At 61.7% G+C, this 20,883-nt stretch overlaps 1 protein-coding gene and 1 long non-coding RNA gene across 5 annotated transcripts; both read left to right on the top strand.

The window, feature by feature from the left end:
* Positions 1–704: 704 nt before the first annotated feature.
* Positions 705–7,163, top strand: LOC136017508 (glutamine-rich protein 2-like). Of its 4 annotated transcripts, none has more exons than XM_065685824.1 (16): positions 705–1,135; positions 1,382–1,486; positions 1,975–2,043; positions 2,225–3,008; positions 3,138–3,253; positions 3,381–3,472; positions 3,625–3,706; positions 3,907–4,095; positions 4,362–4,487; positions 4,663–4,737; positions 5,070–5,234; positions 5,391–5,512; positions 5,828–5,893; positions 6,193–6,282; positions 6,560–6,713; positions 6,891–7,163. In XM_065685824.1, exons 1-16 carry the CDS (start codon positions 806–808, stop codon positions 7,152–7,154), a joined length of 2,829 nt encoding a protein of 942 aa, XP_065541896.1. In that variant the 5' UTR covers positions 705–805; the 3' UTR covers positions 7,155–7,163. The 4 variants fall into 4 exon arrangements, with proteins under 4 accessions (XP_065541896.1, XP_065541895.1, XP_065541893.1 ...); XM_065685823.1 differs by having other exon boundaries at positions 3,625–3,739; positions 6,894–7,163; XM_065685821.1 differs by having other exon boundaries at positions 3,625–3,739.
* Positions 7,164–19,444: 12,281 nt separating this feature from the next.
* Positions 19,445–20,488, top strand: LOC136017479 (uncharacterized). Its single transcript, XR_010613943.1, has 2 exons — positions 19,445–19,560; positions 19,738–20,488. It is a non-coding gene; the product is annotated as an uncharacterized LOC136017479 (long non-coding RNA).
* Positions 20,489–20,883: the final 395 nt, after the last annotated feature.

Raw genomic sequence — 20,883 nt, 5'->3', positions numbered from 1 at the left:
CCCCTCCTTCTCCGAGTGCCCCACCGCAGGAGGGAGGTGTCGGTTCTCTGGCACGCTCGGACCTGGAGGTTTCTGCGGGGAAAGATGTTCCTGAGGATTCTTTCTGTCAGCCCTTGTCTGATGGGGGACTCTGCTTCCAAGATGCGTCGGAGTCCTCTCCTTCCTCGGGCTGTGTGGAAGCTCGTGTCTGTCTGCGCTGCTTTTGCTGCTTGTGCAGCTCTTTGCTCTGGGCCGAGGTGCTCAGAAGGTGCGCGGTGATGCTGCCAGCAGCAGCCTTCCCCCCAGCATTGCCACGCCTAAGGCAGAGAGCGAAACCTGCCCTGCTCTCGCCGCCTAGCGCTGCCCCCCTCGGCAGCACAGCTCGCCTTGCCGGGGCGCTCCGCTTCCCTGGGCAGGGGCTGGCGGAAGCGGGGTCGGCCCCGGGACCGTCACCCGTGCGCTCCAGCTGCGGGACGGGAGAGGGCCGCGGGGCGTCGCCCGGCAACGGGTGTGTTCGTCAGCGCCGGCCTCTGTGCGGTCGAGAACGGGCTCGGCCAATGGGCGTCGAGGAGCGGGCGGCGGTGGTCGGTAAAGAGGCGCGGCAGGGCGGGGGGCAGCGTCAGCTGCTGCAGGTGCGGGGCCGGGGGGCGCGGGGGGCGGGGGTCAGGGGGGCCGGCGGTGGGGCTGGAGGGGGCAGAGGCGGCGGGGAAGGGGCCGCCACATCCCTGCGGGGGCAGGAGCACGAGCAGGAGGCAGGCTGCCCGCTGCCCGCTGTCTCTCCTCCCGCCAGCAGGTCAGACTCGTGTTGTCGGCCACAGCGGCAGCCATGGCTCCGCTCAGCTTGAGCCAGTTGCTGGACGCCGCCATCGCGGCGCCCGATTTCCAGAGCGTGAACTTCCGAGCGCTGCACAGCCTGCTGCAGGCCGTGCTGGGGCACCTGGGCCTGCAGGACCGCTCCCCCCGGGGCTTGGAGCAGCCTGCGGAGCGGGACAGGGCAAGGACCCCGGCCGCGGGGCAGCAGCCGCAGCAGGCGGGTGAGCAGCTGCCTGCGAAGGACCCGCTGCAGGACACCGCCGGCGGCTCCGAAGCTGATGTGGCTGCCGGCGTGGGGCAGCCGGTGCAGAGGGTGGAAGGCGACGAGAGCAGCGGCTCTGAGGTAGAGGCTCTCCCCAGTCCCCCGGGTGCGGCCCCGCTGAGGCGCCTCCTCCTCCAGGGGCGGCTCTTTGCCCTGGGCATCAGCTTCAGCGCTCCTGCACAGAGCTCGGCGCGGGCAGGCAGGGCTGGATGCAGCCCTGCCCGCACGGCTTTGTGTGATGGCTTCCCTTGGGGCAGGGTGGGGACCGAGTTCCTGCTCTGCAGGGCTCCTCCCGCGGGGCTCACGCCTGCCCCCCTCCTCTCCTAGGACACGGCTGGCTACCGGGCTCTCCTGGAGGAGATCAGCCAGATGAAGGAGGCGCAGTCCCGCATGCAGGGAGAAATCCGCATGATCCAGGAGGCGCTTGGCTTGGTGAGCTGCTGCTGCTGCTGTCCCCAGGAGGGAGCTGGCCTCTTGCTCCCCTCCCCGCATCACCCCGCATCTCCCTGCGGGCCCTGTCCTCCGGCCTCGGGTGTCACCCGGTGTGAAGGGCACTGGGAGGGAGGAGTGGGAAGGGTGCCCCAAGAGGGAAGCACGGGAGCTCAGCCCCACCCTGCCTGGAGCCCCGGGGAGGGCAGAAATGGGCAGCGCTGCCTGCGGCTCAAGCTGCTGGCAGAGGTGGTAACTGTGTGTGTCCACCCAAGTGGCGCTGAGGCGCTTCTTAGCTGAGCACCCGTGAAAGTACCGTGGGTGCTGGGAAGGAGGGTCAAGAGCTACTGGTACAATACAGCAGCAGCCCCCCTCCCCGGCACGCGCCTGCCCAGCGTCCGTCTGTCTAGTGCCCAAGATGATTTGCAGATGCTTCCGTTCAGTCCTGCTCCTGTGTCCTGACTGCCGTCCCTCTCCTCGCCCCACTTTAGGGGAACCGCCAGGATGCTGCTGGCCGGCTGCCAGGCCTCTGCGACCTGAGGACTCTGGGCAGTGACGTGGTACGGTTACGAGCGCGCCGGATCCTGCTGCAGGACAGGAGATGGCGGCATCCCTGGGGGCCCAGTTCAGGCGCTCCCTCTGCACTAGGGCACGGTCCCCAGCAGCGCTGGGTGGGAGGGGGAGTGCTCCTGTGGGCCCCACCGTGCCCCTGGCTACATGGCTGATCTCTTCCTTCCCCAGCAAATGCTGAAGGAAAGGCTGGGCCTGTACCCGGACCCGGAGGAGGTCAGCAACATGGTGCACTGGGACGTGCTGGAGGATTGCCTGGTGGGCAGCAAAGGAGAACGGGGCAGAGATGGAGGAAGACCCAGACGAGAAGAAGAAGAGCCGTCTGCTACCACCAAGTCTCCCGCTTCAGATGCGGACACCCCACAGGGGGCAAGCTCAGTGCTGGGACCTAGAGAGAGCCCAGCGGGGCTGAAGGATCCAGGGGCAGCTCTGACGGCCCCCGAGCAGCAGGCAGGCGTTCCCTCAGATCGCAGGAGGGATGCTGGCACCAGAGCGATGATGCAGACAGCGTCTCGGGACGTGCAGACCACCAGCTTGGGGACCCAGCCAACACGGCCAGAGTCCACGGGCACCCAGACCACCAGCAGGCTGGGGACGCAGGCGGAGTCCACCGTCACTCAGACCCCCATCTCGGGGGAGCGGCTCAGCACACAGCTTGCCGGGGCTGGCCCCCTGGCAGCAGGGACTCTCTTGCCGACAGCCCAGGGATTCGAGATCCCAGTGGACGCTGATGCCAGGGCCACGGCCCACGTGCAAGAGCTGGCCTTGCCCTCGGGCTCCGGCAGTGCCTACCACAACGCCTACAAGTGCTACGCGGAGACGGTGGAGGCTGTCAAGCAGATTGGGCAGCTCAGACACCTCTATGCTGCCCTGAAGGAGCAGGTGGCCCAGCTAGAAGCCAGCAGGCTGGAGCGGACTGAACTGGAGAAGCTGCGCCTGCTCCTGCAGGAGGGAGGTGGGAGCTGTGGGAGGCTTGTGGGGGGTGTTTGAAATGCTGGGTGTGGAGCTGGTTGTGCTGGGAGCCTGGCGCGTAGGGTGAGAGCCCTTCACTGACAGCGTGTCCCCTTGTCCCATGCCCTTCTAGGCCAGGAGAGCGTTGCCAACACGCTGGGTGACCTCCAGGCCCAGGTGTCATCCCTGCAGGGCCTGGCCAGGGAGCTGCAGGGCGTGGCCAGGGAGGTGCAGGGAGAGAAGGGGAAGGTAAGGAGTCCCCGAGGGAGACGCAGGGATGCTGCGAGAGTTGGGCCCGGAGGAGGCAGCTGAAGAGCCCCTGTGCTGGGGTGACACAGGGGCCGTGCCCTGACTCTGCCCCCGCTGCCGTTCCCAGATCAGGAAGCTGGAGAGCGCCGTTGGCAAACTGGAGGCGGCCAGCGCCAGCTGGCAAACGGATGCGAGCGACCAGCCGAGCCTGCTCTTGGGGTAAAAGGACAGGAGAGGGTTTCGTTCCCTGTGGGGCTGCAGGGGAGCCCGGGAGGGCTGGGAGCATCCCATGCTGGGCGGTGAGGGCCGCCCCCTGAGCAAGTAAGCTTGTGAAGACTTAAGCCTGCCTGTGCCCCTGTCTCGCTGGCCAGGTCCCCACCGCAGGAGGGAAAGCGGGACGTGAAGCATCTGGCAGAGCAGCAGCAAATAAGCAAGGCTGCACTGGATCAGGTGGTGAGCCAGAGGGCCGAGGGGGAGCAGGAGCAGGTGAGGCGTGGGGGGAGCTGCCACCACCCGCTGGCTCTTTGAGGTGGTCCTGGTGGGATTCCCAGGCACGTGCCGTGGCTGGCTGGGGCCACGGAGCCTCCACGGCACCTGGGATTCTTGGCTGCATCTGTCCCGTCTCAGAGGTGATTCCTGTTCCCCTTCTGCAGCTGGAAGAGGTGAGAGTGATGGAGAGCACGGGGCAGGAGGCGGCAGCATGCCCCATGTGCAGCAGCGACACGAGCACGCGCTTGGGGATGGTCCTGCGACGCTATGAGAAGCTGCAGGGGCTGGTGGAGTCCCTCATGTCGAGGAAGAAGACGGGCAAGGCGGTGAGGCAGCTGCCAGGGAAGAGCCAGGTAGGGAGATGGCAGCGTGGGGGACTTGGGAGGGGGCTGCCAGAACCGTGCCCGGCTCTTTGTGCTTCGGTGCTATGTGGGGGAGTTGCGTGCTCCCCCCCATCCTGTCTCGTAAGGTCCGCAGCATAGAGGGAGATTGAAGGCGTGCTGCAGATGTCCTGCTGGCACTGAGAGCCTGTGGCCACTGGCCCAGTAAGGCAGGTCTGTCCCCGTGGGGCAGCCTCCCCACCTTGCGTGGCACTACCTTGTTATTTTCCTCCCTGGAGCAGGACGAGGAGGTGCTGAAGCGCATCCAGGCTGCCATCCTGCAGATGCAAGGGGAGTGTGAGAAGCTCAACTCTGTCACGGGGAGCCTCCTGGATGACAGTCGCCAGCAGCAGAAAGACATCGAGGTAGGTGGCTGAAACCCCCGTGGGCTTAGAGCATCCTCCAGGCAGAGCCCAGGCTGGGGACCACAGGCGATTTGCCCTGTGGAGATTAAGAGTACCTTTCGCGGAGGATTCTGTGTGTGGGGAGAAGCAGGGGTGCTCCTGCCACAAGGTCATAGGATGCTTTCTGTGTTGGAAGGGTCTGCTGCAGTCCGTGGAGAGGCTGGAGAAGGAGAAGGCAGACAAGGAGGACCTGGAGATGGGAATGGATGAGGTACAACCTCAAGGGGCCTAAGCAGCAGCCAAGGGGTCCTGGGCAGGGTGACAAATGCCCCTTGTCCCCCTGGGAGCTTGGTGGCAGAGCTGGCCCTGGGGGAGGGAGGATTCCTAGCCCAGCTGCAGGTCCCTCTGTCTCCCCCCTCCATGTCCCTGGGGCTGGTGGGACCGACGCAATGGGGGGTGATGGGGCGAGTGGGACCACACAGCCGCGGGAGGAGCACAGTGGTCCTGCCGGAGTGCTTTTGCCTCTGCCCCTGCAATGGGCTGACCCTGGCTGTTGCACCTCCATCCTTTCCCCACCGTTCTCCTGCCTTTCCCTGTTGCTAGAAAGCAGACAAAGGCGCCTTGGAAAGCAAAGTCAGCCGCGCCCAATTTGAGGCGAGCCTGGAGCTGCTGAAGGAGAGAAACCAGGAGGTGCTGAGCCGGGTGACAGGCCAGGAGCAGGGGCTGCACGAGGTCCAGCAGCAGCTGCGGGAGGAGATGGCCCCCAAGGTGAGGGGCGGCTCATCGCCGCTGCGCAAAACCGGCACCTTCGGGGCTCGGTGGCCCAAGGCAGCATCCTCCTGAGGATTCCTGCTCCTGGCTTTTCCCTGGGGACGCGGTGTCCCATCGCGGAGCCGCTGGCTGAGGGAGTGTGTCTGTCTGCAGCTGGATCGCCTGGAGCTGGGGCCATTCCAGCAAGAGCTGGATGAACACTGGAAGAGCAGCCTTGAGCAGCTCAAGGAAACGGCACCCCCAATGGAAGCTGACGATGCAGCCGGGATTAGGAAGTGAGTGCAAGAGGGACAGCACTCGCCTTGTTCCCGCTTTGTCCTTGCCTGCATCCCCTGTTGCCACGGTGCCTGTGGCAGCGGTTCCCAGGGCATTGGAGGTTCTTGGGCGCTCCGCTCTGGGAATTCTCCTGTGCCTAAGATGAAGCGGAGCTTTTTCCCAGGAGGGAGCCCACAACCAACCACTCTCCCTCATCCTATCCCCTTTCTTCTGTAAGCAGCCAGCAGGCTGGGACCTTGTTGGTGTTGGGGGGGGGATGAAGCAGGCTGAAACCCAGGTTTCCCAACTCACCCAGCCCTTTGTCCCCTCCCCAGGCAGCTGCTGGTGGATTTCCAGTGCCTGTCTTGTGACAGGCAACTCGGCCTGCGGGTGCCTGGCTCGTGAGTACCGCCCAGCACAGGCGCATCAGGAGTCTGCATGGGTGGGATGGGGGAGGATGGGTGCTGGTGGTGCTCCAGACCAGGCATGGGGTTGGGGGTGTCTGCCTGCGAGGGTCTGATCGTGCCCAGCCCCCTGCACAGGCCTGCCCGTCAGCTCGGCGGGAGGATTAGGAGCCCTTGCGGAGGGCAGCGGGCAGGGGGTGCCGTGAGGTACAAGCCTGTGGGGTTTGGGGGGCTGCCACGAGCCAGGGTGGGTCGTTTGTCCCCTGTCACCCACTGACGGCTCTTGCCCTCCCCAGGCCTATCCCGCCCATCCCGCCCTTTCCACCGCTGGTCCCTCACGTCACTGGACGATCCCAGCCCGTTCTAAAGACGGAGCAAACCCACAGGTAGGGGACACGGGACCCATCCCCATCCCTGGGGTGCATGGTGGCCCTGCCCCAGCAAGGGAGAGTCCTTCCCTGCATCGGGGCAAAGGACCCTGCTCCCTGGGCAGGGCAGGGGAGCAGAGATGTGCCACAGAGGCTCAGCTGGGCTTGCCCCAGGCCTGGCGGTTTTACAGCCTCGCCCCTGTGCTGCCCCGTCTCTCTCTCTCTCAGTGGCGCTGAAGCCACACGTGCTGAGTTGGGTGCTGGGTGCTGAGTGTTCCCATACCCTATCCTGCAGGGAGCCGATGGCTGCATGCAGGTACCCCACCGTGCCACGGCAGTGTGGGGGCCAGCATACCCTCACACGCCCGCTGCAGCGCAGCCTGCGCCTCCCGCTCATCCAGCCCAGCGCCCCAGAGGCACTCCAGCCATCCACCCTGCTCCCCAGCAAGGTAGGGATGAAGAAAGAAGGGATCTGGTGGGTGTGACTGAGGTTGGGAGGGAGGGTGATGCTGAGCCTCTGGGGGGGATCCATGCCTCCCTTTCTGCGGGAGAGACGGGTACAGAGGGTTGCTTGGGGCCGCTGAATTCAGCGCCATGCCTTCGCCGACCCATTCTCTCCTCCCCAGCAGGACAAGGTAGAGCTGTTGGGGCAGGACAGCCGCAGGGCTGGCCCCTGCCCCTCGGCCCCAGGCACCACTGGCCCACTGGAACAAAGGTCAGGCTCATCCCACAGCCTCCTTGTCCAGGGACACCGGCCCCACCCGCCCCTCCAGCCCCGCAGGACGGATGCAGCAACGCGGCAGCCGGGCTGGACTGGGGGTCACCAGCTGAATCCCATTGCCCCGGCACCCCAGCAGGCGCGAGGAAGTAGCTCCCAGCAGCAGCAATAAAGGGTGATACTCAGCGAAGCGCCTGTGTGGCCTGAGGGGGGGAACCCTGGCTTGGCATCTGCCCTTGGCCTGTGGCCACGTGTCACTGAAGGAGCTGAAAACAGCCCCTGGCCACCCCTCTGCTCCTCATCCCCGGGGTCTGAGCAACTTGAGCTGCTGCGCTCCCCGCGCCACCTCCGTGAGCCCTGTGTGGCCCCGCTGGCCCCTGCTAGGGGAGCCTGTGGCCCCAGAGTGGGGCTGGGGGAGCTTGGGCAGTGCAGCAGGAGGAGGAGGATGCTCGGTTGCTGCTGAAGGTGGCAGCAAGAGGGCACCTGGGTGGAAAGGGTGGTGGTGGCAGCACACGGTGAGGGGCAGCTCTCAACTCCCTGCTAAAAGCAGGGAACTTGCCCGTATTGTTGCCCTTGTTTTCTGACTGTGAGTATTGCAGTGGTCTTGGTAAAGAGCACAGCGCAGGAAGGGGCTTCAGGGCTTCGTGCTAGAGTTGGCTTCCTTGGTGTTTATGTCAAGGAAGGCAGCGTGTGGCTGTACTGCTTCTGGCATCCAACTTGGATCGTACCTAGCCCTTGATTCATCAATAAGCCATGACATCAGCTAGCTGGGGCCGGCCAAGACGGTGGAGATTCGGTGCCTCAAGTGGCGTGGGAGAGATAACTCCCACCAGAGATAGGGTGTGTGGACTTCTGAGGCTAGGGTTCAACTCCCCTGGCTTCACAAGTCTGCAGAATAAAAGCTTAACACTGTGTCCCGTTGAAGCCAAAGGACTGTAGTCCTCCGCCCATAGGTGGCTGTTAAGAGACTCTGCTGTTGACTTCACTGTCTGTGTGGACCGTGCAACCAACAGGCTTCAATCCACGACTGTAGACCCTTCTAAGAGAGGGCTAACGTATGATGACGGTACCTTGAAAGTCCTTTTAAAATGGGCAAAGGACCGGGAGCCAGTTTTGGGAGTGGGTGCAGCTTTTGAGCTACACACCTGGGACCTGATTGGATCCGCTTTACCGGAAGAAATTAGCAAGGGATCCAAGGAGGTTCATAAATTAGCTACCTTGTGGCGACTGAGTAAAGAGACTTCAGAAGAAAAGTGAAAGGGCAGCCACTGCGTCTGCGTTTGCTGCGCTTTCGCCGAATTCCTCTGGGACAGAATCCGCTTCAAATGAACTATTTTCCCCGATATCGGTGCCCGGACCGGCGCCGGTACAAGCCTTGATCGTAAACCCCCTTCAACCATCACAATCAGCAGCTCCTGAAGTGGGAAAAAACCCCCAAACGAAAAAACCATCATGGAGCCCATTGCCCCCACGCCCCTCATCCCCCCGAACCTCTGCCAGTTGCTGCTGCGGCTGCGAAGACTGAGGATAGAGATGAAGATGATCCTTTTGACCCGGGGCCTATCGATCTGGAAAAGGGGTCTGGTTTATATCCCCCAGATCCTCATGATAAATGGGCGGCTGTGGAGGGAGAAGCGAGATGGGTGGGGGATGCAGATGTATTGTGTGCTTTCCCTGTGATGTAGGTGCTGGATCAAGACCCGCGGGGGGAAGGTCTCTCGTGTGCTCTTATCAGGGGTTTCGGGAGGACTGTGGCAGACTGTGGACTTGGGGCCCCATATAGCACTCATTTGATACAGTCTCTCTGTGATACTCATGTACTAGAAGTTGGCAAATATAAGTAAGTCCATGTTTCTATTGACGCTTGGAGACCTTTACAGATATTGCTGGCCACTTCTTCTGACGTAGGCTGGCCACCTGTGTCGGAATGAGTGTGCATTTTGGTCAGTATAAAAGCCCAAGCCTCATGCAATGCGGGGGAGGCAGAGCCTCTGCGGGGGCGCTCGCTAAGGTTGAGCCTGCCGCCTCGCACTGCGATGATGCTTCTCGGAGCTGGTTTCCCGATAGTCCTCACAGGGTCCTTGTGCCACGTTCTGTACGTGGGACTGTGGAGTGGGAGTAATAATTGTCTGGATTTTGTGTCTCAAACATTGTAGTTGTGTGGAGTGTGCTTGTGGGATCCCATACGTGTACGTGTGTGTGATGAGGGCAGATGGTGTTCTACGTATTTTTTTTGTTGTCGGGTTCATGTAAGAGTTCTTAGCAGGTAGCAGTTTAACATTTCGGGCAAGAAAGGGTTAATGCAAAAGTGTGATGGCTGGCAGGTATTGATGGTTGCTGCTGAAGCAGGCAGGCAGCTGTAGCTGCTGGGGAGTAGGCAGGCATTTACAGGTGCTGCCAAGCAGGCCGCTGTTTGTAGCCGTGCAAAGCAGGGTGAACAACTTTGGGAAAAAAACCACAAAAAAAACCACACCAAAAACCCAAGAAACAAAACCCAAACCTCTCCGTCCATTCAAGTATTGAGGCAGTTTGTAGAGACACCACAGACAAAGCCTAAAGAGCGCCTGCAACACAGTGGGCGCATGGTAGGAGCCTTGCTTAGCGTGTTTAAAGTAACCTGGGGGTGAATCCAACACTTGGAGGAACAGATCGCTTGAAACAAGAACTGCTAACCGAAGAAGCGAGAGGGGCAGTGCACAAAGCTTTATCAGCCGTCACCTAAGCAGCGTCAGGGTGGCAGAGAAATAAAAAAGAGTAACGATGCAGCAAACTCCTTGGCTGTTAAAAATGTGCAGTTTACTTCTGCAGCTGCTTTACGTTCCTTTTGCATCAGAATGCCTCTGCTTTAAGGAAACACTTTAACCTGTCTACTTTTCAAGAACTGATAACCCGGCAGAGGGGGTATATTTGCGTGCTCCTACCCACAGGTCCATGGCAGCTGCCTGCAAAGTTTGTCAAGCCTTGCCGTGAGTCGGACAGACGAGTGGAAAAACCCAGTGCCTCAGCTACAGGAGCCGACCGTGAATACCCCAAGCAGAATCAGAGAAAAATGAATGATTGCAAAACATCACTTGGAGGCAACTGAAAAGTAACAGCTTGAATAAGTGTGCTTGTAAAGTAGCTATTATCAGAGGCTGTGATTTTGTGTATAAAAGCACCTGTATTTACTAGCCAGTTGCTAATACGGAACTACACCTTGGACTGTATGGGTTTGTCACTTGCAAAAGAGACGTTAGAGCATGCAAATTTGCAGCAGCTGCTAGAAAATGCCAAGGCAAAAGCTAGAAAGATTCTAATATGACGGTAGTGTTATAAAGCAGGTAATGGAACAAATTAAGAGGGTGGGAGAACTCCACTGGTAAGAAATGTCTTTGGCTAGTCCCTCGCTGCCATCAGCATCTTCAACATGCTGCTGCACCCTGTAATAGTTACTCTGCTAATGTAAATCTGTATGTGCTTTGCCATAGTAGTGACTTGTTACTGGATGAAGCCGGTGAAGCTCTGCATTGACAGCAAGGTGCAAGGACTGAGGTTGGCCAAATGCCCGCTACCACAGTCAAGGGCAAGACTGGCTTGGCCTCTGTGTTTGCCACCAAGAAGAACCTTTAGCTCCGCTGTCGGCTGCAACCCAGCAGGTGTGGAGCGGTGGGGACACATGCCATGCCAGACCTTGATGTGAGGGATGGCCTCGCCTGTTATCAGAGAGCCATCCAGGAGAAAAAGGGCAGGCCCAGCAGCCTGTGGCTGGCATATGTTGGAGGTATGGTCTAGTCCAAATCCCCTGCTCGAGCAGGGTCACCTGAAAGATATATAAAACAAAACAAAAACAAAAACAAAGGGAATGCAAGGATTTTCTCCACCCGACAATCGATTCCTTGCCCACACCACTGGTTCTATATAAAGGCCTACATGATAACGAGTGGAAAGGAACAGTGCCATTGCTGACATGGGGTCAAGGATGCGGCCGTGTACAGCCGTGTACAGGACCATACTGGCTGCCAGCGGAACGTATAAAGCCCAGGAACTCAACAACATAGAGAAACGGCAACGACAGCAATCTTTGTAATATCTGCTCTATTATGTGTGACCACGGGTAATGGACAAGTCTACTGGGCGCATTTGTTAAATCCCCCATTATTCCGATCGGTTACATGGTGTGTAGGGTTCACTGGTATGCCGCATGTTATAAAGATTCAAGTGACTTCAGATCACGCTAATGTTACTGAAGTAAAAGGGATTGTAAACTCTTGTCCTGCACGTCAACAGACAGGCCTTGGCCTTGGTGTTGGAGTAAGTCCTCGAGGCATTTTCCCGCTACGACTTTGGCAAATGGACATCACTCGTGTTCCAGAATTTGGACGCCAAAAATACGTTCGTGTCTCGGTCGGCACTTTTTCCATGGCAATTTGGGCCATCGCTCAAACCGGACAAACTTCTCACCGTGTTGTGAAACACCTTCACGCCTCTTTTGCCGTTTTAGGTGTACCCCTACCTCTTAAAACAGACAATGCTCCAGCCTATACTTCTGCTAGGTTTCACCGCTTTTGCTCGCTTTGGGGTGTGAAACGTCTCACCGGGCTCCCTAATTCACCCACTGGACAAGCAATTGTTGAGCGGGCTCACCAATCCCTTAGAAACCTGTTACTTCGACAAAAAAGCAGGCAATGGGTCACGTTTTTATTTTGGGGGATCGGCACCTACAGGGGTAAGCTTTTATAAGAAACATGTTTGGACACAATGGACCAATATGTCGAATAATTGTGATTATAAAACTCATAGAAAAACGGATTCTGTAGCGGAGCAATAGGTGCTGAGACCCTAGGTAGTAAATTTTAGATTTGGAATGATAATTCGGCAAAACAATTTCCTAAGGATATTTTTTTAATGGAGCTTGGCAAGGGGTACCAAAAAACGTTCGGGGAGGGCCTGACCTATCTGGAGCTGTTGTGTTCCCGTCTGGGAGGGTTTTGACCCCAGTGGCTTGTGTCGTGAGCAGCCTGGGGGCTGTGTTTCTACTCCATGTTAACGGAGTCGGGCTATCGAAGCGCTAAACCAGGGGCTGGCGCGTTGTTTGAGAAGGGAATCGAGAGCGCTCCTTGCCGTCCCGCGGGTGGGCAGCAAGAGGAGACAAACTTCATGTTTCCCTTTCTGACTGACTTGCCTGAGAGCGCAGAAGGGAACGCTTCCGTCAGGGGCTGCACGGCCGGCCAGATGGTTTGCTGCAGGCAGAGCGAAGCAGCCCCTTGCTGGCTGAGTGCCCTCTCCTCTCTTGCGCAGCAGAGCAACGGCTTTCATGCAACCCGAGTCGGGGGAGCATCCAGACGGGGCAGCTTAGGGCAACCTGTTCGCAGGGCTACTCAGCGTCTCGTGTCAGGGCACTGGAAACAAGCTCACACGTGTCTCCCAGCCAGGCCAGGGACGCTAGTTTATGTGCTGGCCTTTTTGTTTTGTGAGCTTTGCATCATCCTTGTTCTGCAGGGGCAAGGCCCGTGAGGGGCTTGGTCCTCACTCGAACACTTTGTCTGCGCTGCAAAGTCAGCCCCAGTGAGCAGAGGGTTGAGCCGGTGTCCCCTGGGTCGTAGTCAGCACCACAGCCTGAGTTCTCCTCAGGCTTCGCTTCACACCTTACCCTGACTAGAAGCCAGAAGCAGTTGGCTAACCTGAAGCCAGGAGATGACTCAAAATCCCTACCTGCTCTGGGAAAACTGGCGGCCTGCATTCACTGGGTCCCAAAGGTTGTGGGGAGAAGACTGCACAGAGCAAATCTCTCTTTAAGGCCTGAAAAGGAATCTCTCATCTCTTTGACAAGAGCAAGGCTTGTCAAGTTCCGCCTCCGGCTTGCCCCCCCTCCTTCTCCGAGTGCCCCACCGCAGGAGGGAGGTGTCGGTTCTCTGGCACGCTCGGACCTGGAGGTTTCTGCGGGGAAAGATGTTCCTGAGGATTCTTTCTGTCAGCCCTTGTCTGATGGGGGACTCTGCTTCCAAGATGCGTCGGAGTCCTCTCCTTCCTCGGGCTGTGTGGAAGCTCGTGTCTGTCTGCGCTGCTTTTGCTGCTTGTGCAGCTCTTTGCTCTGGGCCGAGGTGCTCAGAAGGTGCGCGGTGATGCTGCCAGCAGCAGCCTTCCCCCCAGCATTGCCACGCCTAAGGCAGAGAGCGAAACCTGCCCTGCTCTCGCCGCCTAGCGCTGCCCCCCTCGGCAGCACAGCTCGCCTTGCCGGGGCGCTCCGCTTCCCTGGGCAGGGGCTGGCGGAAGCGGGGTCGGCCCCGGGACCGTCACCCGTGCGCTCCAGCTGCGGGACGGGAGAGGGCCGCGGGGCGTCGCCCGGCAACGGGTGTGTTCGTCAGCGCCGGCCTCTGTGCGGTCGAGAACGGGCTCGGCCAATGGGCGTCGAGGAGCGGGCGGCGGTGGTCGGTAAAGAGGCGCGGCAGGGCGGGGGGCAGCGTCAGCTGCTGCAGGTGCGGGGCCGGGGGGCGCGGGGGGCGCGGGGAGCGGGGGTCAGGGGGGCCGGCGGTGGGGCTGGAGGGGGCAGAGGCGGCGGGGAAGGGGCCGCCACATCCCTGCGGGGGCAGGAGCACGAGCAGGAGGCAGGCTGCCCGCTGCCCGCTGTCTCTCCTCCCGCCAGCAGGTCAGACTCGTGTTGTCGGCCACAGCGGCAGCCATGGCTCCGCTCAGCTTGAGCCAGTTGCTGGACGCCGCCATCGCGGCGCCCGATTTCCAGAGCGTGAACTTCCGAGCGCTGCACAGCCTGCTGCAGGCCGTGCTGGGGCACCTGGGCCTGCAGGACCGCTCCCCCCGGGGCTTGGAGCAGCCTGCGGAGCGGGACAGGGCAAGGACCCCGGCCGCGGGGCAGCAGCCGCAGCAGGCGGGTGAGCAGCTGCCTGCGAAGGACCCGCTGCAGGACACCGCCGGCGGCTCCGAAGCTGATGTGGCTGCCGGCGTGGGGCAGCCGGTGCAGAGGGTGGAAGGCGACGAGAGCAGCGGCTCTGAGGTAGAGGCTCTCCCCAGTCCCCCGGGTGCGGCCCCGCTGAGGCGCCTCCTCCTCCAGGGGCGGCTCTTTGCCCTGGGCATCAGCTTCAGCGCTCCTGCACAGAGCTCGGCGCGGGCAGGCAGGGCTGGATGCAGCCCTGCCCGCACGGCTTTGTGTGATGGCTTCCCTTGGGGCAGGGTGGGGACCGAGTTCCTGCTCTGCAGGGCTCCTCCCGCGGGGCTCACGCCTGCCCCCCTCCTCTCCTAGGACACGGCTGGCTACCGGGCTCTCCTGGAGGAGATCAGCCAGATGAAGGAGGCGCAGTCCCGCATGCAGGGAGAAATCCGCATGATCCAGGAGGCGCTTGGCTTGGTGAGCTGCTGCTGCTGCTGCTGCTGCTGCTGTCCCCAGGAGGGAGCTGGCCTCTTGCTCCCCTCCCCGCATCACCCCGCATCTCCCTGCGGGCCCTGTCCTCCGGCCTCGGGTGTCACCCGGTGTGAAGGGCACTGGGAGGGAGGAGTGGGAAGGGTGCCCCAAGAGGGAAGCACGGGAGCTCAGCCCCACCCTGCCTGGAGCCCCGGGGAGGGCAGAAATGGGCAGCGCTGCCTGCGGCTCAAGCTGCTGGCAGAGGTGGTAACTGTGTGTGTCCACCCAAGTGGCGCTGAGGCGCTTCTTAGCTGAGCACCCGTGAAAGTACCGTGGGTGCTGGGAAGGAGGGTCAAGAGCTACTGGTACAATACAGCAGCAGCCCCCCTCCCCGGCACGCGCCTGCCCAGCGTCCGTCTGTCTAGTGCCCAAGATGATTTGCAGATGCTTCCGTTCAGTCCTGCTCCTGTGTCCTGACTGCCGTCCCTCTCCTCGCCCCACTTTAGGGGAACCGCCAGGATGCTGCTGGCCGGCTGCCAGGCCTCTGCGACCTGAGGACTCTGGGCAGTGACGTGGTACGGTTACGAGCGCGCCGGATCCTGCTGCAGGACAGGAGATGGCGGCATCCCTGGGGGCCCAGTTCAGGCGCTCCCTCTGCACTAGGGCACGGTCCCCAGCAGCGCTGGGTGGGAGGGGGAGTGCTCCTGTGGGCCCCACCGTGCCCCTGGCTACATGGCTGATCTCTTCCTTCCCCAGCAAATGCTGAAGGAAAGGCTGGGCCTGTACCCGGACCCGGAGGAGGTCAGCAACATGGTGCACTGGGACGTGCTGGAGGATTGCCTGGTGGGCAGCAAAGGAGAACGGGGCAGAGATGGAGGAAGACCCAGACGAGAAGAAGAAGAGCCGTCTGCTACCACCAAGTCTCCCGCTTCAGATGCGGACACCCCACAGGGGGCAAGCTCAGTGCTGGGACCTAGAGAGAGCCCAGCGGGGCTGAAGGATCCAGGGGCAGCTCTGACGGCCCCCGAGCAGCAGGCAGGCGTTCCCTCAGATCGCAGGAGGGATGCTGGCACCAGAGCGATGATGCAGACAGCGTCTCGGGACGTGCAGACCACCAGCTTGGGGACCCAGCCAACACGGCCAGAGTCCACGGGCACCCAGACCACCAGCAGGCTGGGGACGCAGGCGGAGTCCACCGTCACTCAGACCCCCATCTCGGGGGAGCGGCTCAGCACACAGCTTGCCGGGGCTGGCCCCCTGGCAGCAGGGACTCTCTTGCCGACAGCCCAGGGATTCGAGATCCCAGTGGACGCTGATGCCAGGGCCACGGCCCACGTGCAAGAGCTGGCCTTGCCCTCGGGCTCCGGCAGTGCCTACCACAACGCCTACAAGTGCTACGCGGAGACGGTGGAGGCTGTCAAGCAGATTGGGCAGCTCAGACACCTCTATGCTGCCCTGAAGGAGCAGGTGGCCCAGCTAGAAGCCAGCAGGCTGGAGCGGACTGAACTGGAGAAGCTGCGCCTGCTCCTGCAGGAGGGAGGTGGGAGCTGTGGGAGGCTTGTGGGGGGTGTTTGAAATGCTGGGTGTGGAGCTGGTTGTGCTGGGAGCCTGGCGCGTAGGGTGAGAGCCCTTCACTGACAGCGTGTCCCCTTGTCCCATGCCCTTCTAGGCCAGGAGAGCGTTGCCAACACGCTGGGTGACCTCCAGGCCCAGGTGTCATCCCTGCAGGGCCTGGCCAGGGAGCTGCAGGGCGTGGCCAGGGAGGTGCAGGGAGAGAAGGGGAAGGTAAGGAGTCCCCGAGGGAGACGCAGGGATGCTGCGAGAGTTGGGCCCGGAGGAGGCAGCTGAAGAGCCCCTGTGCTGGGGTGACACAGGGGCCATGCCCTGACTCTGCCCCCGCTGCCGTTCCCAGATCAGGAAGCTGGAGAGCGCCGTTGGCAAACTGGAGGCGGCCAGCGCCAGCTGGCAAACGGATGCGAGCGACCAGCCGAGCCTGCTCTTGGGGTAAAAGGACAGGAGAGGGTTTCGTTCCCTGTGGGGCTGCAGGGGAGCCCGGGAGGGCTGGGAGCATCCCATGCTGGGCGGTGAGGGCCGCCCCCTGAGCAAGTAAGCTTGTGAAGACTTAAGCCTGCCTGTGCCCCTGTCTCGCTGGCCAGGTCCCCACCGCAGGAGGGAAAGCGGGACGTGAAGCATCTGGCAGAGCAGCAGCAAATAAGCAAGGCTGCACTGGATCAGGTGGTGAGCCAGAGGGCCGAGGGGGAGCAGGAGCAGGTGAGGCGTGGGGGGAGCTGCCACCACCCGCTGGCTCTTTGAGGTGGTCCTGGTGGGATTCCCAGGCACGTGCCGTGGCTGGCTGGGGCCACGGAGCCTCCACGGCACCTGGGATTCTTGGCTGCATCTGTCCCGTCTCAGAGGTGATTCCTGTTCCCCTTCTGCAGCTGGAAGAGGTGAGAGTGATGGAGAGCACGGGGCAGGAGGCGGCAGCATGCCCCATGTGCAGCAGCGACACGAGCACGCGCTTGGGGATGGTCCTGCGACGCTATGAGAAGCTGCAGGGGCTGGTGGAGTCCCTCATGTCGAGGAAGAAGACGGGCAAGGCGGTGAGGCAGCTGCCAGGGAAGAGCCAGGTAGGGAGATGGCAGCGTGGGGGACTTGGGAGGGGGCTGCCAGAACCGTGCCCGGCTCTTTGTGCTTCGGTGCTATGTGGGGGAGTTGCGTGCTCCCCCCCATCCTGTCTCGTAAGGTCCGCAGCATAGAGGGAGATTGAAGGCGTGCTGCAGATGTCCTGCTGGCACTGAGAGCCTGTGGCCACTGGCCCAGTAAGGCAGGTCTGTCCCCGTGGGGCAGCCTCCCCACCTTGCGTGGCACTACCTTGTTATTTTCCTCCCTGGAGCAGGACGAGGAGGTGCTGAAGCGCATCCAGGCTGCCATCCTGCAGATGCAAGGGGAGTGTGAGAAGCTCAACTCTGTCACGGGGAGCCTCCTGGATGACAGTCGCCAGCAGCAGAAAGACATCGAGGTAGGTGGCTGAAACCCCCGTGGGCTTAGAGCATCCTCCAGGCAGAGCCCAGGCTGGGGACCACAGGCGATTTGCCCTGTGGAGATTAAGAGTACCTTTCGCGGAGGATTCTGTGTGTGGGGAGAAGCAGGGGTGCTCCTGCCACAAGGTCATAGGATGCTTTCTGTGTTGGAAGGGTCTGCTGCAGTCCGTGGAGAGGCTGGAGAAGGAGAAGGCAGACAAGGAGGACCTGGAGATGGGAATGGATGAGGTACAACCTCAAGGGGCCTAAGCAGCAGCCAAGGGGTCCTGGGCAGGGTGACAAATGCCCCTTGTCCCCCTGGGAGCTTGGTGGCAGAGCTGGCCCTGGGGGAGGGAGGATTCCTAGCCCAGCTGCAGGTCCCTCTGTCTCCCCCCTCCATGTCCCTGGGGCTGGTGGGACCGACGCAATGGGGGGTGATGGGGCGAGTGGGACCACACAGCCGCGGGAGGAGCACAGTGGTCCTGCCGGAGTGCTTTTGCCTCTGCCCCTGCAATGGGCTGACCCTGGCTGTTGCACCTCCATCCTTTCCCCACCGTTCTCCTGCCTTTCCCTGTTGCTAGAAAGCAGACAAAGGCGCCTTGGAAAGCAAAGTCAGCCGCGCCCAATTTGAGGCGAGCCTGGAGCTGCTGAAGGAGAGAAACCAGGAGGTGCTGAGCCGGGTGACAGGCCAGGAGCAGGGGCTGCACGAGGTCCAGCAGCAGCTGCGGGAGGAGATGGCCCCCAAGGTGAGGGGCGGCTCATCGCCGCTGCGCAAAACCGGCACCTTCGGGGCTCGGTGGCCCAAGGCAGCATCCTCCTGAGGATTCCTGCTCCTGGCTTTTCCCTGGGGACGCGGTGTCCCATCGCGGAGCCGCTGGCTGAGGGAGTGTGTCTGTCTGCAGCTGGATCGCCTGGAGCTGGGGCCATTCCAGCAAGAGCTGGATGAACACTGGAAGAGCAGCCTTGAGCAGCTCAAGGAAACGGCACCCCCAATGGAAGCTGACGATGCAGCCGGGATTAGGAAGTGAGTGCAAGAGGGACAGCACTCGCCTTGTTCCCGCTTTGTCCTTGCCTGCATCCCCTGTTGCCACGGTGCCTGTGGCAGCGGTTCCCAGGGCATTGGAGGTTCTTGGGCGCTCCGCTCTGGGAATTCTCCTGTGCCTAAGATGAAGCGGAGCTTTTTCCCAGGAGGGAGCCCACAACCAACCACTCTCCCTCATCCTATCCCCTTTCTTCTGTAAGCAGCCAGCAGGCTGGGACCTTGTTGGTGTTGGGGGGGGGATGAAGCAGGCTGAAACCCAGGTTTCCCAACTCACCCAGCCCTTTGTCCCCTCCCCAGGCAGCTGCTGGTGGATTTCCAGTGCCTGTCTTGTGACAGGCAACTCGGCCTGCGGGTGCCTGGCTCGTGAGTACCGCCCAGCACAGGCGCATCAGGAGTCTGCATGGGTGGGATGGGGGAGGATGGGTGCTGGTGGTGCTCCAGACCAGGCATGGGGTTGGGGGTGTCTGCCTGCGAGGGTCTGATCGTGCCCAGCCCCCTGCACAGGCCTGCCCGTCAGCTCGGCGGGAGGATTAGGAGCCCTTGCGGAGGGCAGCGGGCAGGGGGTGCCGTGAGGTACAAGCCTGTGGGGTTTGGGGGGCTGCCACGAGCCAGGGTGGGTCGTTTGTCCCCTGTCACCCACTGACGGCTCTTGCCCTCCCCAGGCCTATCCCGCCCATCCCGCCCTTTCCACCGCTGGTCCCTCACGTCACTGGACGATCCCAGCCCGTTCTAAAGACGGAGCAAACCCACAGGTAGGGGACACGGGACCCATCCCCATCCCTGGGGTGCATGGTGGCCCTGCCCCAGCAAGGGAGAGTCCTTCCCTGCATCGGGGCAAAGGACCCTGCTCCCTGGGCAGGGCAGGGGAGCAGAGATGTGCCACAGAGGCTCAGCTGGGCTTGCCCCAGGCCTGGCGGTTTTACAGCCTCGCCCCTGTGCTGCCCCGTCTCTCTCTCTCTCAGTGGCGCGGAAGCCACACGTGCTGAGTTGGGTGCTGGGTGCTGAGTGTTCCCATACCCTGTCCTGCAGGGAGCCGATGGCTGCATGCAGGTACCCCACCATGCCACGGCAGTGTGGGGGCCAGCATACCCTCACACGCCCGCTGCAGCGCAGCCTGCGCCTCCCGCTCATCCAGCCCAGCGCCCCAGAGGCACTCCAGCCATCCACCCTGCTCCCCAGCAAGGTAGGGATGAAGAAAGAAGGGATCTGGTGGGTGTGACTGAGGTTGGGAGGGAGGGTGATGCTGAGCCTCTGGGGGGGATCCATGCCTCCCTTTCTGCGGGAGAGACGGGTACAGAGGGTTGCTTGGGGCCGCTGAATTCAGCGCCATGCCTTCGCCGACCCATTCTCTCCTCCCCAGCAGGACAAGGTAGAGCTGTTGGGGCAGGACAGCCGCAGGGCTGGCCCCTGCCCCTCGGCCCCAGGCACCACTGGCCCACTGGAACAAAGGTCAGGCTCATCCCACAGCCTCCTTGTCCAGGGACACCGGCCCCACCCGCCCCTCCAGCCCCGCAGGACGGATGCAGCAACGCGGCAGCCGGGCTGGACTGGGGGTCACCAGCTGAATCCCATTGCCCCGGCACCCCAGCAGGCGCGAGGAAGTAGCTCCCAGCAGCAGCAATAAAGGGTGATACTCAGCAAAGCGCCTGTGTGGCCTGAGGGGGGGAACCCTGGCTTGGCATCTGCCCTTGGCCTGTGGCCACGTGTCACTGAAGGAGCTGAAAACAGCCCCTGGCCACCCCTCTGCTCCTCATCCCCGGGGTCTGAGCAACTTGAGCTGCTGCGCTCCCCGCGCCACCTCCGTGAGCCCTGTGTGGCCCCGCTGGCCCCTGCTAGGGGAGCCTGTGGCCCCAGAGTGGGGCTGGGGGAGCTTGGGCAGTGCAGCAGGAGGAGGAGGATGCTCGGTTGCTGCTGAAGGTGGCAGCAAGAGGGCACCTGGGTGGAAAGGGTGGTGGTGGCAGCACACGGTGAGGGGCAGCTCTCAACTCCCTGCTAAAAGCAGGGAACTTGCCCGTATTGTTGCCCTTGTTTTCTGACTGTGAGTATTGCAGTGGTCTTGGTAAAGAGCACAGCGCAGGAAGGGGCTTCAGGGCTTCGTGCTAGAGTTGGCTTCCTTGGTGTTTATGTCAAGGAAGGCAGCGTGTGGCTGTACTGCTTCTGGCATCCAACTTGGATCGTACCTAGCCCTTGATTCATCAATAAGCCATGACATCAGCTAGCTGGGGCCGGCCAAGACGGTGGAGATTCGGTGCCTCAAGTGGCGTGGGAGAGATAACTCCCACCAGAGATAGGGTGTGTGGACTTCTGAGGCTAGGGTTCAACTCCCCTGGCTTCACAAGTCTGCAGAATAAAAGCTTAACACTGTGTCCCGTTGAAGCCAAAGGACTGTAGTCCTCCGCCCATAGGTGGCTGTTAAGAGACTCTGCTGTTGACTTCACTGTCTGTGTGGACCGTGCAACCAACAGGCTTCAATCCACGACTGTAGACCCTTCTAAGAGAGGGCTAA

The sequence above is a fragment of the Lathamus discolor genome, chromosome 6 (assembly GCF_037157495.1).
Source record: "Lathamus discolor isolate bLatDis1 chromosome 6, bLatDis1.hap1, whole genome shotgun sequence".
Taxonomy (NCBI): domain Eukaryota; kingdom Metazoa; phylum Chordata; class Aves; order Psittaciformes; family Psittacidae; genus Lathamus; species Lathamus discolor.
Note: the sequence above shows the minus strand (reverse complement) of the source record. Positions and strands in the feature narration are given on the sequence as shown.